Genomic DNA, 14,295 nt, shown 5'->3' with positions numbered 1-14,295 from the left:
CTAATTTAGTGATGTCTAATTGCTTGTTATTTATTGTAATACAAAATTTAAAATTAATGTTTCATGGTATATTAATAACCATTGCTTGAAACATTATTTTTCTGAAATGCGCCTTATGCAACTATTCCTTTTCAAAAATGTAAGTTCGTCATAAATCCGAGCAGAATTCGAATCCAAATTTGTATAATGTGCTGCTGATTGTTTAAAAGTTTTAAATATACTTTCGTCAGCTTTCTTTAAACGTATGGATACTATTATTAAATCATAGTTGTTTGGTATAGCTAGTTTTAATTATTTGTTCGCTTCTATCAACTATTTTTAGCTAGTATGTAACATACATATATTGTCTAATCCCTTAAGATCCCCATACTGTTAACTTGATATTAATTTGAACTTTATAGGTATCTAATTAAATATAAACGACTATAATTTTCAGAGGACTCTAAATCAGGAAATATGGCTGGTACACTGCTGCTCAGGCACATTAGACATGGAAGTCTCCTATCACAATCTTGTCTAAATCAATTGCAGGTGTATTTTTAAAAATCTATATTTTGCCATATTATGGATCTATCAAAATAATGACATCATACAAGTTTATACGTAAATCCACCAAAATGTTTAAAAAGTCTCCTGCTCTATTGCAAAGTAGTAGGTATATGTATGTCTGCCAATTTGAAATTTGCGTATCTTAGCTTTTTGTCTCTCATTACAGTAACAGAAAATAATCTTCTAGAAGTGTTGGGGTTCGTTTCCCAACACGGAAAGATTTCAATGATTTATTTTATTTTTAAAAAAGCATTAATTTTTGTAAACCTATTTCTGTCAAATCGAAAGAAAGTGAATTTGGCATCTTAACCTAATTTTTGAAATAATATTAAATATTAACCTTTATTTCAGGTGTCCTCTAGCCATGTCCCTAGCAGTATCCTAACAAAAGTAGCACCAACCACAAATATTTTACAGGAATTAATATAATAAAACATTAGAAAATTAATTCTCAAAATATTAGTTGATTCATCCCTAAGCGTGCAGAAAGGGTCTAGGGGAGTGTCAACACTCCATGGAAACCTAAATTAAAGGCCTGCCTCCTCTCCCTACATTATACACATTCCCATGTTGAATAGATGTGCATGTTACATCCGAAAACGGATTCTCTATCTGTTTGAAAATTTGCTTATCTCACGCATTTTTATCAGATTTTCATTTGTTTGGGATGGAAACTGGGTTTGTTTGTTTGTTTGAAGACGAAAGTACAGAAATATTTAAATTTTTAGTTCACAAATGAATACGTTTTCATTAAACTTAATCTTGTTTACAATAACATTTTTACCTTTCACCTTTCTATCGCAATATACCTATTTATTATATGGATAATCCCAGGACAAGTGGTCTGGAGGTATTGCTGTGCCAGATCAAACAGGATTTGTGGCCAGGTTCTGCCATAAGCTGGCTTCTAGTGACAAACACGAACAGGAAATTTAAAATTCAAGTTTCAAGAAACATTTCAGTTCGGCCATATTTTAGCTCTCAAAGATTTAAAGATATTGATGATTTTAATAGAGAAAATATTTTGTAGTAATGTTGATTTTAAACGATAATGAGGGCGATGTTTTCATGGTTTACTTAATACAAAAAACAACTTACATTATTTTCTATGATTTGAATTGTTAATAACTAAAGGAGATTTATTCTGGAATTTTATCAACTCAAATAAAACTGGTGAAAACATTTTCCCTGACAACCAGCGTCATTGGGTTATCCTGCCAAACAATGTTGTACAAGTAAGTATAATGAATAAATACCTAGGTATTTGTATTTTACCTTAATTGAGTTCTTCGCAGAGTGCTTAATCATTCTTATATTCACTATTTCCATAAACATTAATTAGGACAACTACCCAAGTTACATTAAAAAGGGGGAGGTTGGTTGTGCTAAAATTTCGTAAAGGTCTGAGTTTTAAGGCTTAAAAACAGAAGTAGAACGATAATATTCACTAAATGTGTATTCCTTATTGAAAAGTACTTTAGACACAAAAAAATTTTAAGTTTACATAAATTTTATCGTTCTACTACTGTTTTTAATTTTAAGCCTTAAAACTCACACCTGTATGGAATTTTAGCACAACCTACAACCCCCCTTTATGATAAAATATCTTTAAAATGGACTTTTTGTTGCCTAGTTTAGATTACGGAGTTGCTAACGAACTTGTTTCAGGAATCATCATACAAATTGATTAATCGATAGGACGATCAGAGCTATCATTAATGGACTGACCTACGGACCAATCACAATTGTATGAAAAAACTTTTTTAATTTTATGAAACACATATTATATGAGCATACATGCAGTAGTTGGGTTCTTGGAACCCAACTGGAACCCAACTTTTCTCCTCCTTATGAAGGGCCACCCTAGTAAAAGGAGGGGCCAACCCCAAAAAGGAGGGGCCACCCCCCAAAAAAGAGGGGCCATCCCCAAAAAAGGAGGGGCCACCCCCCTAAAATGAGGGCCCAACCTCTAAAAAAGAGGAGCAACCTCTTATTTTAGTTCTTTTTATGATTCCTAATTAAATAATCAGAATTATGTTCTATTTTAAGGTGTTATAACCCTGAAAACGAGGGGCCACCCCATTAAAAAGGAGGGGCAACTCCCCTAAAAAGGTGGAGCAATCCCATAAAAAGGAGGGGCCACCCCCCTAAAATGAGGGGCCAACCTCTAAAAAAGAGGAACAACCTCTTATTTTAGTTCTTTATATTATGATTCTTTATTAAATAATCAGAATTATGTTCTATTTTGAGGTGTTTTAACCCTGAAAAGGTGGGGCCACTCCATTAAAAAGGAGGGGCCACCCCCCTAAAATGAGGGGCCAACCTCTAAAAAAGAGGAGCAACCTCTTATTTTAGGTCTTTATATTATGATTCTTTATCAAATAACTAGCGGCTTCGCCCCTAGCCTCTAGAGGCTTTGCCCGAAGCGGTTAGATCAAACTAATTTTTCGTATTTTAGATTTAAAGGAAATTTTTTTTTTGGGGGGGGGGGGTAGTCGACCCCACTATTTTTGGGGGGGGGGGGTGGGGGTGTCCTACGCCCCAAGAAAATAGTTATAAACCTTCCCGGGGCCTATGAGAAGCTACCCTGTAAAGGAATAACCGATCGGTTCAGCGGTTAGCGAGATCCTTCTCTACAAACAAACAGACAGACATCGTTCTAATTTGTATTATAAATTAGAATTATGTTCTATTTTAAGGTGTTATAACCTTGAAAAGGAGGAGCCACCACATTAAAAAGGAGGGGCCAACCTCCAAAAAAGAGGAGCAACCTCTTTGATTTTAGTTCTCTATACTACACATTGCGACCTTTAGACAAAAGTAAACTTCAATATCTAGGCTTGTATTTGGAGAAATGATGTATTTTTTTGCTTAAGCTCGGAAATAACTTAAATTTGCTTCTGTTAACTTCTAATGTGCATTTGGTAAGCACGTCTGGCTATTTTGGAGGAGCGAAGCTACCCTATTTTTAAAAAATCTATAATTTATTATAATTTTAGTTAGGATAGGAATAATTTAGCAAAATCAACGTCTATGTAAATATTTCTTATATGCAAACAAAGTTTGTGTTAAAGAATATAGCGTCAGGTGCGCCCAGTTCGAGTCTCAGTATTTTTAGGTAGCACATCCGCCTCCCCCCTTTTTACAGATATAAACAACAATAACCTAATTTTCAAAAAAAACTTTTGATTTTGTGTTATTACCTTTATTCAAAGTCTAGCTATCTTCATTTAAAGTTTGTATACAGAAATAAGAACTTGACATCATGTATTTTTTCTCTCTTGTGTTACACAAAAAAAGCTAACTTTTTACGATTTTTTTTTTACATATTTCTTCATGAAGCTTCAATAGTTGCTAATATGAGTAAAAGGGGGACGTAACTGAAGCTTTTTTGATGCAGGGGGGGGGGGGGGGGGTTCTCAGGAACCACTTGATGAACCGTGTAAATTTTTTGGACTCAAGCTTTTATGGGTATGATCATCTTATGGTTTTAAAGTCTTCTTCTAGTTTTGTAGTTACCCCCCTGCCGCCAACCACTAGGCCTCCCGGGATCAAAAAAAACCCATAAAAATGAACCTAACCTTTATTTTCTCAGAAACCATTTAATCAATAGAGATGATTTCTTAAACTTAAGCTTTTATGCTTATAAACTAACTTTTAGTATAGAAGTCACCCCACCTGCGCCAACCCCTTGCCCTCCGGGGCTCAAAAAACCCTAGAAATTGACCTAACCTTATTTTTCTCAGAAACCATTTGACCAATAGAGATGATTTCTTAAACTTAAGCTCTTATGGTTATAAACTAACTTCTAGTTTAAAAGTTACTCCCATGCCGCCAACCACTAGCCCTAAGGGACTAAAAAAACCCTAATAATTAACCTAACCTTTATTTTCTCAGAAACCATTCGACCAATTGAGATGATTTCTTAAACTTAAGCTTTTATGGTTATAAACTAAATTTTGGTCTAGAAGTCACCCCCCTGCCGCCAACCCCTAGCCCTCCGGGGATCAAAAAAAAACCTATAAAATGAACCTAACCTTTATTTTCTCAGAAACTATTTGATCAATAGAGATGATTTCTTAAACTTAAGCTTTTATGCTTATAAACTAACTTATAGTTTATAGGTCACTCCCCTAGCTCTCCAGGGCTCAAAAAACCCTAAATTGAACCTAACCTTAATTTTCTCAGAAACCATTTGTCAGGGGTGTATATTCTACATGGGATCCCCTGCTCAGGGGGGGGGGGGGGGAAATAAAAAATAAGTGGTTGGAGGGAAAAAAAATGAAAAAATTAAGAAAACTGAAAACATTTTTTCCATTTTAGGAGGGATAAAATAAATAAAATATAGAGTTTTAAAATATTTTACCATTTTCCCCCTACTTGGTGAGAAAAAAACTAGGGGGGGAAGAAAAATAAAAAATTTTGTAGCAGGGGAAAAAAAATAAATCTTGTGCAGAATATACACCCCTGCCATTTGATCAATAGAGATAATTGCTTAAACTTAATCTAAAAAGCTAATAAACTAACTTCTAGTTTAGAAGTCACCCCACTGCTGCCAACCCCTAGCCCTCCGGGGCTCCAAAAAAAACCCTAAAAATGAACCTAACCTTAATTTTCTCAGAAACCATTTGATCAATAGAGATAATTGCTTAAACTTAATCTATAAAGCAAATAAACTAACTTCTAGTTTAGAAGTCACCCCACTGCCGCCAACCCCTAGCCCTGCGGGGCTCCAAAAAAATCCTAAAAATGAACCTAACCTTAATTTTCTCAGAAACCATTTGATCAATAGAGATGATTTTTCAAACTTAAGCTTTCATGGTTATAAACTAACTTTTGGTTTAGAAGTCACCCCCCTGCCGCCAACCCTTAGCCCTCCGGGGCTCAAAAACCCTAAAAATGAACCTAACCTTTTGATTTGATCAATGGAGAGGATTTTTTATGTGTATAAACTACTTTGTTTGGCAGATATATGGTTATAAACTAAATTTTATTTCAGAGCATTATTAAATGTGCAGATATTTTGGACTTCAGGTGTTATGGGAAAAAAAGAGTTGGGACTCTATACTTTGTGAATTAAGAATTTTGTTAAAGCAAAGCTACCCCCCTGCCGCCAACACCTAGCCCTCCGGGGATCAAAAAAAACCATAAATGAACCTAACCTTTATTTTCTCAGATTCTCAGATTTCTTAAAGTTTAAACTGAAACTTTTATGCTTACAAACTAACTTATAGTTTAGAAGTCACCAGCCTGCCTCCGACCCCTAGCCCTTTGGGGCTCAAAAACCCTAAAAATTGACCTAACCTTATTTTTTTCGGAAATTATTTAATCAAGAGAGATTATTGCTTAAACTTAAGCTATAATGCAAATAAATTAACTTCTAGTTTAGTTGGTCACCTCCCTGCCGCCAATCCCTAGCCCTCCAGCAGGGATGGCAAAATAAAAACCACGTGGTTTTAATCAAGTGGTTTAAACCAAAAAAAAAAAGCTAAAAAAACCAGAAAAAACCAAGGTGGGATGGTTTAAATGGTTTTTTTAATACAAAGGCCTATCTTTCCAGTTATATCCTTATAATAAAGTAACAGGATGTTTGTATGTGTGTTTGTATGTTTGTACCAAAGGATCTCGCTAACCGCTGAACCGATTGGGTTCTCCTTAACAGGGTAGCTTCTCATAGGTCCCGGGAAGGTTTATAACTATTTTCTTTGGGGGTGAGACACCCCCAACCCCCCCTCCGAAAAAAAAAAATTTTAAAACTTTTTAACTAAATTTGAAAATGAGGGGGGGGAAACAACCCATCCCCCCAAAAAAAATACAAAATATAAAATTCAATTATTAAATTCAACTCTCTCCTCCTCAAGTGCCCCTAGAGGCCTCTAGGGGCCTAGTCGCTAGTCTTTTTATAATGTAAAAAATACAGTCAAAAACATAAATACCTAATTCAAAATTCTTTTAATAGTTTAAATCTTTATACTAAAGTTGTAGTTTCACGAAATGCATTTGAACTTAATTTAGTGAACCGCATATTTTTTCTTAGTTAATGGGGTAATCTACATTTGAATAGCATATATTTGAAATAAATTCAATTTTCTACCACGTAGTTTTTAAAATATCAAGACCTGAAAATTGTCTTTTTGTGATATATGCAATTTAAAAAGACGATTTTCAAGTCTTGATATTTCTAAAACTATGTGGTAGAAAATTGAAATTTTTTCAAATATATGCTATATAAATGTAGTTTAACCATTTAACCAGGATAAAATATGCGGTTCACTAAATTAAGTTCAAATGCATTTCGTGAAACTACCCCTTTATACTAAATTAGAATACTTTAATTTGGATATTATTAAAAAAACCAAAACAATTATTAAAAAAAACAAAAAAAACCTGGTTTTTATTAATAAAAACCAATAAAAACCGGTTTAAACCAAATAAACCACACTGGTTTGATCTTTTTAAAAAAAACCTGGTTTTTTCCCATCTCTGCCCTCCAGGGCTCAAAAAACCCTAAATTGAACCTAACCTTAATTTTCTCAGAAACCATTTGATCAATAGATATGATTTCTTAAACTTAAGCTTTTATGCTGATAAATTAACTTTTAGTTTAGAAGTCTACCCCCTGCCGCCAACCCTTAGCCCTCCGGGGCTCAAAAACCCTAAAAATGAACCTAACCTTAATTTCTCAGAAACCATTTGATCAATAGAGATAAATTTTTATGTGTATAAACTACTTTGTTTGGCAGAAATATGGTTATGAACTTAATTTTATTTTAGAAGTCACCCACCCCATAGCCACCCTGGGCTCAAAAACCCCTTAAAAAATATACTTTAGCTTAAATTTCTAGTAAATTTTTTTTAGTAGGCTTTCAGAGGAATAACCTAACCTCAGTTTTCTCAGGAACCGCATTATTAAATGCAGATATTTTGGACTTCAGCTGTTATGGGAAAAAGAGTTGGGACTCTATATTTTGTTAATTAAAAATTTTGTTAAAGCAAAGCTTTTCTTTAATAAGGTTTGGTCTGTGAGGGTTAGCTTTTTTTCGTTAATTTAGACATATTATAATTGTCCTATTGATTTTAAACTTTGCATGATAATTTGTATAGCATTTAGGTACAATTTAAAAACGTAGCTACTCTATAATCATTAACAGAAAGTCCAAATGTCCATTTAAAACATGCTGATTTTTAAAATTAAGGTTAGGTTATTTTTAGGGTTTTTTTGGAGCCCCGCAGGGCTAGGGGTTGGCGGCAGTGGGGTGACTTCTAAACTATAAGGTAGTTTATAAGCATAAAAGCTTAAGTTTAAGAAATCATCTCTTTTGATCAAATAGTTTCTGAGAAAATTAAAGTTAGGTTCATTTTTAGGGTTTTTGAGCCCCTGAGGGCTAAGGGTTGGCGGCAGGGGGGTGACTTCTAAACTAAAAGTAAGTTATAAGCATAAAAGCATAAGTTTAAGAAATCAACTCTATTGATCAAATGGTTTCTGAGAAAATGAAGTTCATTTGTAGGGTTATTTGAGCCCCGGAGGGCTAGGGGTTTGTGGCAGGGGAGTGACTTCTAAACTATAAGTTAGTTTATAAGCATAAAAGCTTAAGTTTAAGAAATCATCTCTCTTGATTAAATAGTTTCTGAAAAAAATAAGGTTAGGTCAATTTTTAGGGTTTTTTGAGCCCCGGAGGGCTAGGGGTTGGCGCAGGTGGGGTGACTTCTATACTAAAAGTTAGTTTATAAGCATAAAAGCTAAAGTTTAAGAAATCATCTTTATTGATTAAATGGTTTCTGAGAAAATAAAGGTTAGGTTCATTTTTATGGTTTTTTTTTGATCCCGGGAGGCCTAGTGGTTGGCGGCAGGGGGGTAACTACAAAACTAGAAGACTTTGAAACCATAAGATGTTCATACCCATAAAAGCTTAAGTCCAAAAAATTTACACGGTTCATCAAGTGGTTCCTGAGAACCCCCCCCCCCCCCGCCCCCCCCCCTGCATCAAAAAAGCTTCAGTTACGTCCCCCTTTAATATTCATTATACAAAAATATTTCTTGAAGTCTAAAAAATAACTACCTAAGTAATAATAAGTAAAAAATATCAATTATTTTAATTAACCAATCAAATTGATCAAAATTCAGTTTTTAAAAAAAATTGTAAATATTTCTTTTTCACAAAAAAAACTATAAAATTGCTTTAAGATTGTTAAGAAGGGGATTCTTTGACTGTCTTCAGCATAATATCTAATTCTAATAAAAATTAATTACCATTGTATTAGTGTTACTATGGCGCGAAGCGTCAAAAATTGTTTTTAGTGATTTTTTGGCGGGTAGCGCCAAAAAATTTTTTTAACACCTAAATGCAGACCTATAAGAGGATATTTTTCTATAAGGAGGAGAGGGGCCACCTAGTGGAACTGAGGAGCTGAAAAGTACTGCATGTATGTATATGAGTAACTATTATCGTTATTTATAGGAAACCCACATACTATCTCTGAATAATATCTCAAATAACTTCTATATTTTGTAAAAAAAAATGATTAACCATATCTTTTGTTCTTAGTTATGCTGGATCAACAAATCTTGGTGTGATGATCGCCTCTGGAGCTTTTCTCTCCTTCTTTACCTTTGTCACCCCAGGAAAATAATAACATTATGATTAGTGATAGGAATCCGTATCCGGAATCCGGAATCCGCCCAATTTTCGGCCTATTTTGGAATCCGAATCCGGATCCGGAATCCGTTTTTTATAGCGGATTCCGGATTCTAAATTGGTAGGCTAAAATTACCGTCTTGAGTTTTTTCTTACAACTCCCTCTTAAATTTTTTTGTACATAACAAATTTTAATAATTACTAATGTGATGTAAATGTTTAACACTTTAACACTTTAAACAAATCAAGGCTTCAACCAAGTAACATAGTGTTAAATTAATGAAAAAAGCTATCCCTCTGTGACGGACGGCCTTTTAAAATACTGCTAGAATCCGGAATCCGAATCCGGAATCCGCAAGAATCCGTCACTTTTTTTGACGGATTCCTTCAGAATCCGGAATCCGAATCCGGCCCAAAAATTCGACGGATTCCCATCCCTAATTATGATACTATACAAAATCCTACTGCTAGATATTTAAGAATAAAAAAGGTTAGGTATTATATTTGGGGAACATTTGTCATGTTTGTTACATTTTAAAAATCGAACCCAAACTTGACTGTCGTTTTTAAATCAATGACAGCTGGCCTGTCCCCTATAGTTGTTATTTATATTTTTAATATACTTCGTTAATTTCCTGTTTATTACAGTGACTTTAACGTCAGGTTCAAGAACAAAGGATAACTAAGGGGAGCCAATCTCTCTTTTTCTGTCCAAACACCCGGAGTAACAGACAACAAACTCTTTGATTGCACGACCCTTGTCCGAAAATCATAACTGTTCATGGTAACGAGTTGAGCCTGTTTTGGGCCAAGACATTTTTTCCCTACTCTAACTATTAATGTTACACATTTGACATAGCAGCAGTAGCAGTATGAACCATTTTAAACGTCTTTAGTAATGACGTGGTTTTGATCCAATATTCGAAACCACCACATCCCTGGCGACGAGCGAATGTGCTACGTGTTTAACAACGATCGCGGGTTATTCTCTATTACACAGGTGGATATTTTAGTGATATTTTTAGTTCAATTAAATACCTAACATGTTATTTTTATGATCCTAATAGTACTGATTCACTCAATAAGCAAAAAGTATGTGACAAAACTTTATTACAACCAGGAATGTGGTCTTAACATTATTTCCCGTATCGCTTAGAAACCGATGAAAATCCGGTGGATTAGAACCGGTTCTCAACCATATTCAAAAAATGTCTAGCATCGTATTATATAATCCAGTTTTCTACAAATATAAAAATGTACAATCATAAGAGTAAAACCATTTTTTTCAGTCCGTTCCTTCTTTTAATTGTACATTTTTATATTTGCGGAAAGCAAGAAATAACTATTCATATATGAATATTTTTTACTCAGGTTAGGAACTTGATTTTAGTTCTGTACAGCCATAATAAAATCGCCAGTTCTGACCCCCCCCCCCCCCCCCCTCCTTTGATATTTATTTTACTTTAAAAGTTGAAAATTAGTTCTTTGACCCCAACAAAAACCCAGTTTTGTTTTTAAAAATCATGTAAATTATTTAATCCTTTTATATGCCCCAAATTGTAAAAATATTTAATTCGTCCATCCTTTATATTTAAGACCGCATATCATGAAAGGTTGAAGACAAATATACAGCTGTTGTTTACAACATTTTTATTAGGCCAAAAAAGATTGAATTCAAGTAAGTAAAATTTGAATTTACAACGATGACTTCATCCATAACATCAGATGGTCATAAAAACTAATATTTATGATTATGGAGTTGCTACGCTTTCTAAATTGTACCTAGCTTTTACAGGAAACATCTTGTCAAGTTTTAAATAGGTAGGACAATTCTTAAAGTCCAAATAAACTACAAATGCTTTTTTTGTGACGTACGGACGTGCGGACAAACCAAGTCTAATTATGGTAAAGCATTATAAAATCATGATTGGGTGGTTCCAACTAGCAGAGTTCAAATTTTTCAACCAACAACTTAAATTTTTGTTAAAGTTTGTTCAGTGCTAGTTTAATTTGAATCAACCAATCAAGTTTAAATTAAAGTCCCTTAAATTTTAAGCCAACTAATGAGAAAGCATAATATAACTTAGTGTCTTCCAGCGCTTTAACATAACTAGAATGTTTCATAACATGATTAATAATAGCGTTTTATATTTACAGGGTGAGAGATGTGAAGGTTCCCGATATTCCCGGCATGTTCACTACATTCAAGGCACAATTCATACTCATAAATTTATAATTTATTCAGCGGCAGAGCTCCTATATGTTAGGGACGTAGTCTCTAGTAGTACCTTTTAAAACATTCTTTTTTTACACTTTAGCCTTAATTATACAAGTTTTGCATTTGCTTCACGTACCCAGACTGGTCCCCAAAGTCTTATAATAACGTTTCCATATTCGTTGGCATAACCGTGGGTACTTTTATGAATCTTGTTTTTTTTGCTTCATTTAGATCCCTAGTATCTAAGGTATCACCCCCTCCCCCCACCCCCTCCGCATTCACCCGCTTGACTTTGCAAATGAATTGTGTATGTGTCCACCAGGCCAAGGGTCATGCCCTCTTTGTAGACATGGACCAGTTCAGAGACCCAACTCATTTTGGAAAGATTATGGGATACAACGACGACATTTCAAACCAACAACAGAATAACAACAAAACAAATTTTGAGCTCAATCCAGATGATTTAACCAAGAAAGAAGATTCTAAAACAAAACATTGAAATTTAAATAGATTTCATACCTTCTAGTTATTAGAAAATTTTCGGATCATGGAAAGAAAACTAAGTAGCGGGTTTCGTCGTATTTTCACAGAAGCTTTTCTCATATTTTAGCCCCAGCGGGGCCTATTTCCTAAGCCTGCGGGACAATTAACAATTACCTAACCTAAAATAATCTATCAAATGCTAGTGTGAAAATACGACGAAACCTGCAACTGTTTTCTTTCCACAATCCAAATCTTCTAAAGTATATAACTCGTTAATTTTTGTTTTAACAAAGAATCTTCTTCCTAATTTGATAATAAATTTGAAATAAATGAAATGTAGAAGAACTTTGTTCTTTGTCCTCTCTTGTTTTTTAAAAAGAACTTACAATTTCAGATTTGTAAAAATGAAAATGTTCCTAACTATTGGCGTCGCTAAGTCTTACGGGGATTCGTCCCACCAAGATGGGGGTGGAGTAGTACCTTTCCATACCTTCTTTTTTTTGCTTAAAAAAGATAAATTTTGGGGTGTGAGATATCTTTTTCGAGTCAATTCTCCATCGGGACTTACTGTTATATTGAAATTATTATCCTTGTTTTCTCTTCAATTATCATTGAATCATTCTGTTCTACCTGTCAATTTTACCGGTGGTTTCCCGCCAAGTGCATAGTCGAGCACAGAAGCCCCAACCTCTTATTTTGGAATTGATTGTTAAGAAGGGTTGGGGAGGGCAGATTTTCTGGTTTGAATTGTTGCTAAAGACCAGGTTCTTTTGGGTACATGTGAGCACCGTTCGTTAGGTACTTTAAGGGAAAGCACTAAGAGGAGGTAGGTTGTGCTAAAATTCCGTAAAGGTGTGAGTTTTAAGGCTTAAAAACAGTAGAAGAACGATAATATTCACTAAATATAAATAAATATTTGTCTATCTTTCTATTCATTTAGGAATACATGCATAATTAGTGAATATTATCGTTCTACTATTGTTTTTAAGCCTCAAAACTTTACAGAATTTTAGCACAACCTACCGCCCCCTTTTGTCTTGTGTTTGAAACTTTCAATTTTTGGTCAACTTGAGTAATCCTTACTTCCTGGTCACGTGTGGGAAGCAACAAGTGGCCTCCATTTTATATACCCCCCCCCCCCACCCCCACAGTACAACATTCCACCCTTTCAATCTTTCTATTACCACAGATAGTTTTCCCAGGGATCATAGGGGATAATTCAATGGACCTGTAATGATTAAAATGCCCTTTCTGTAGATCAAATTATGTATTGGTTGAAAAGTTTGGACACCAACTAAAGTTTTACGCAAATCAATAATGATTTATCAAACTTTGGGAACAATTTATTGAGACAAACAACCTCTACTGGTTTAAATGTTAATAAAGCATATTACTTTTTATACCATCCTTATAATAAAGTACCAGGCTGCCTGTATGTATGTCTGTGTGTTTGTACCAAAGGATCTCGCTAACCGCTGAACTGATCGGGTTCTCTTTAACAAGGTAGCTTCTCATAGGTCCCAGGAAGGTTTATGACTATTTTGGGGAGGGTACTACTTCCCTCCCAAGAGAAATAAAATTTTTTTTTTAAATTGCGTTGAGATCTGAACGCAACATAGACAATTATTTCTCAAATAATATATTTGAAATAAAAAAAAAACATTTAAAGTGCCACTAGAGGCCTCTAGGGGCGTAACCGCTAGTTAGAATATAATAAAAGAGAATTTTTAAGGAATGATTATGATGAGAGAGAAAGTTGAATGAAAATTCAGAGGTCGTTACGTAACAGCAGAGTATTGATTTTTTTTTCTTGTCAAATAGACCATAAGGGGACCAGGAATAAAAAGATAAATAAAGGAGAGGAAAGACAATGGAAGATTTATTAGTGTTCGTTTCCAATGATCGTAACCAAAATTACTTCTTCTATAGATTAAGATGATTGGTTGAAATGTTTTGGACAAAGACAAGATTTAACAAAAGTTTTCAACTAACCTCTGAGGAAACGTGATAATAAATATTTGGGTGTAATCATAGTCCCCCCCCCCCCCCCTCCCTAGATATTATATTATCCAACACTAGCGGCTACGCCCCTAGATGCCTCATTACTCATGGGAGGGTGGTGGGATGTTCCCCCAAAATAGTTATAAACCTTCCCAGGTCTTGTGAGAAGCTACATTGTATAGGAAAACCATATCGGTTCAGACAGTCCGAGACACACAGATCCTGTTAATTTTACAGTAAGGATTTTTATGATACAAATACTTTTTCCCTTATCCTTGCATTGGAATTGTGAGCACATGAGAGAACCAGGCATGTAAAGGGATAAGACAATGGCCTATGAATTTATGTACATCCTAACCCTTATGAAGGTCACAATTAGTGGTTGAAACGTTCGGACAATCAACTTTA

At 34.5% G+C, this 14,295-nt stretch overlaps 1 protein-coding gene across 1 annotated transcript; it reads left to right on the top strand.

Annotated features, from left to right (window-relative positions):
* Positions 1 to 439: 439 nt before the first annotated feature.
* Positions 440 to 12,281, top strand: LOC145329174 (transmembrane protein 70 homolog, mitochondrial). Its single transcript, XM_080173208.1, has 9 exons — positions 440 to 531; positions 901 to 968; positions 1,386 to 1,478; positions 1,686 to 1,784; positions 9,096 to 9,172; positions 10,253 to 10,306; positions 10,800 to 10,863; positions 11,343 to 11,394; positions 11,726 to 12,281. The coding sequence occupies exons 1-9, from the start codon at positions 457 to 459 to the stop codon at positions 11,900 to 11,902; spliced, it is 759 nt and encodes a 252-aa protein (XP_080029334.1). The 5' UTR covers positions 440 to 456; the 3' UTR covers positions 11,903 to 12,281.
* Positions 12,282 to 14,295: the final 2,014 nt, after the last annotated feature.

The sequence above is a fragment of the Acartia tonsa genome, chromosome 10, assembly GCF_053477335.1.
Source record: "Acartia tonsa isolate MP-2025a chromosome 10, ASM5347733v1, whole genome shotgun sequence".
Classification (NCBI taxonomy): Eukaryota; Metazoa; Arthropoda; class Copepoda; order Calanoida; family Acartiidae; genus Acartia; species Acartia tonsa.
Note: the sequence above shows the minus strand (reverse complement) of the source record. Positions and strands in the feature narration are given on the sequence as shown.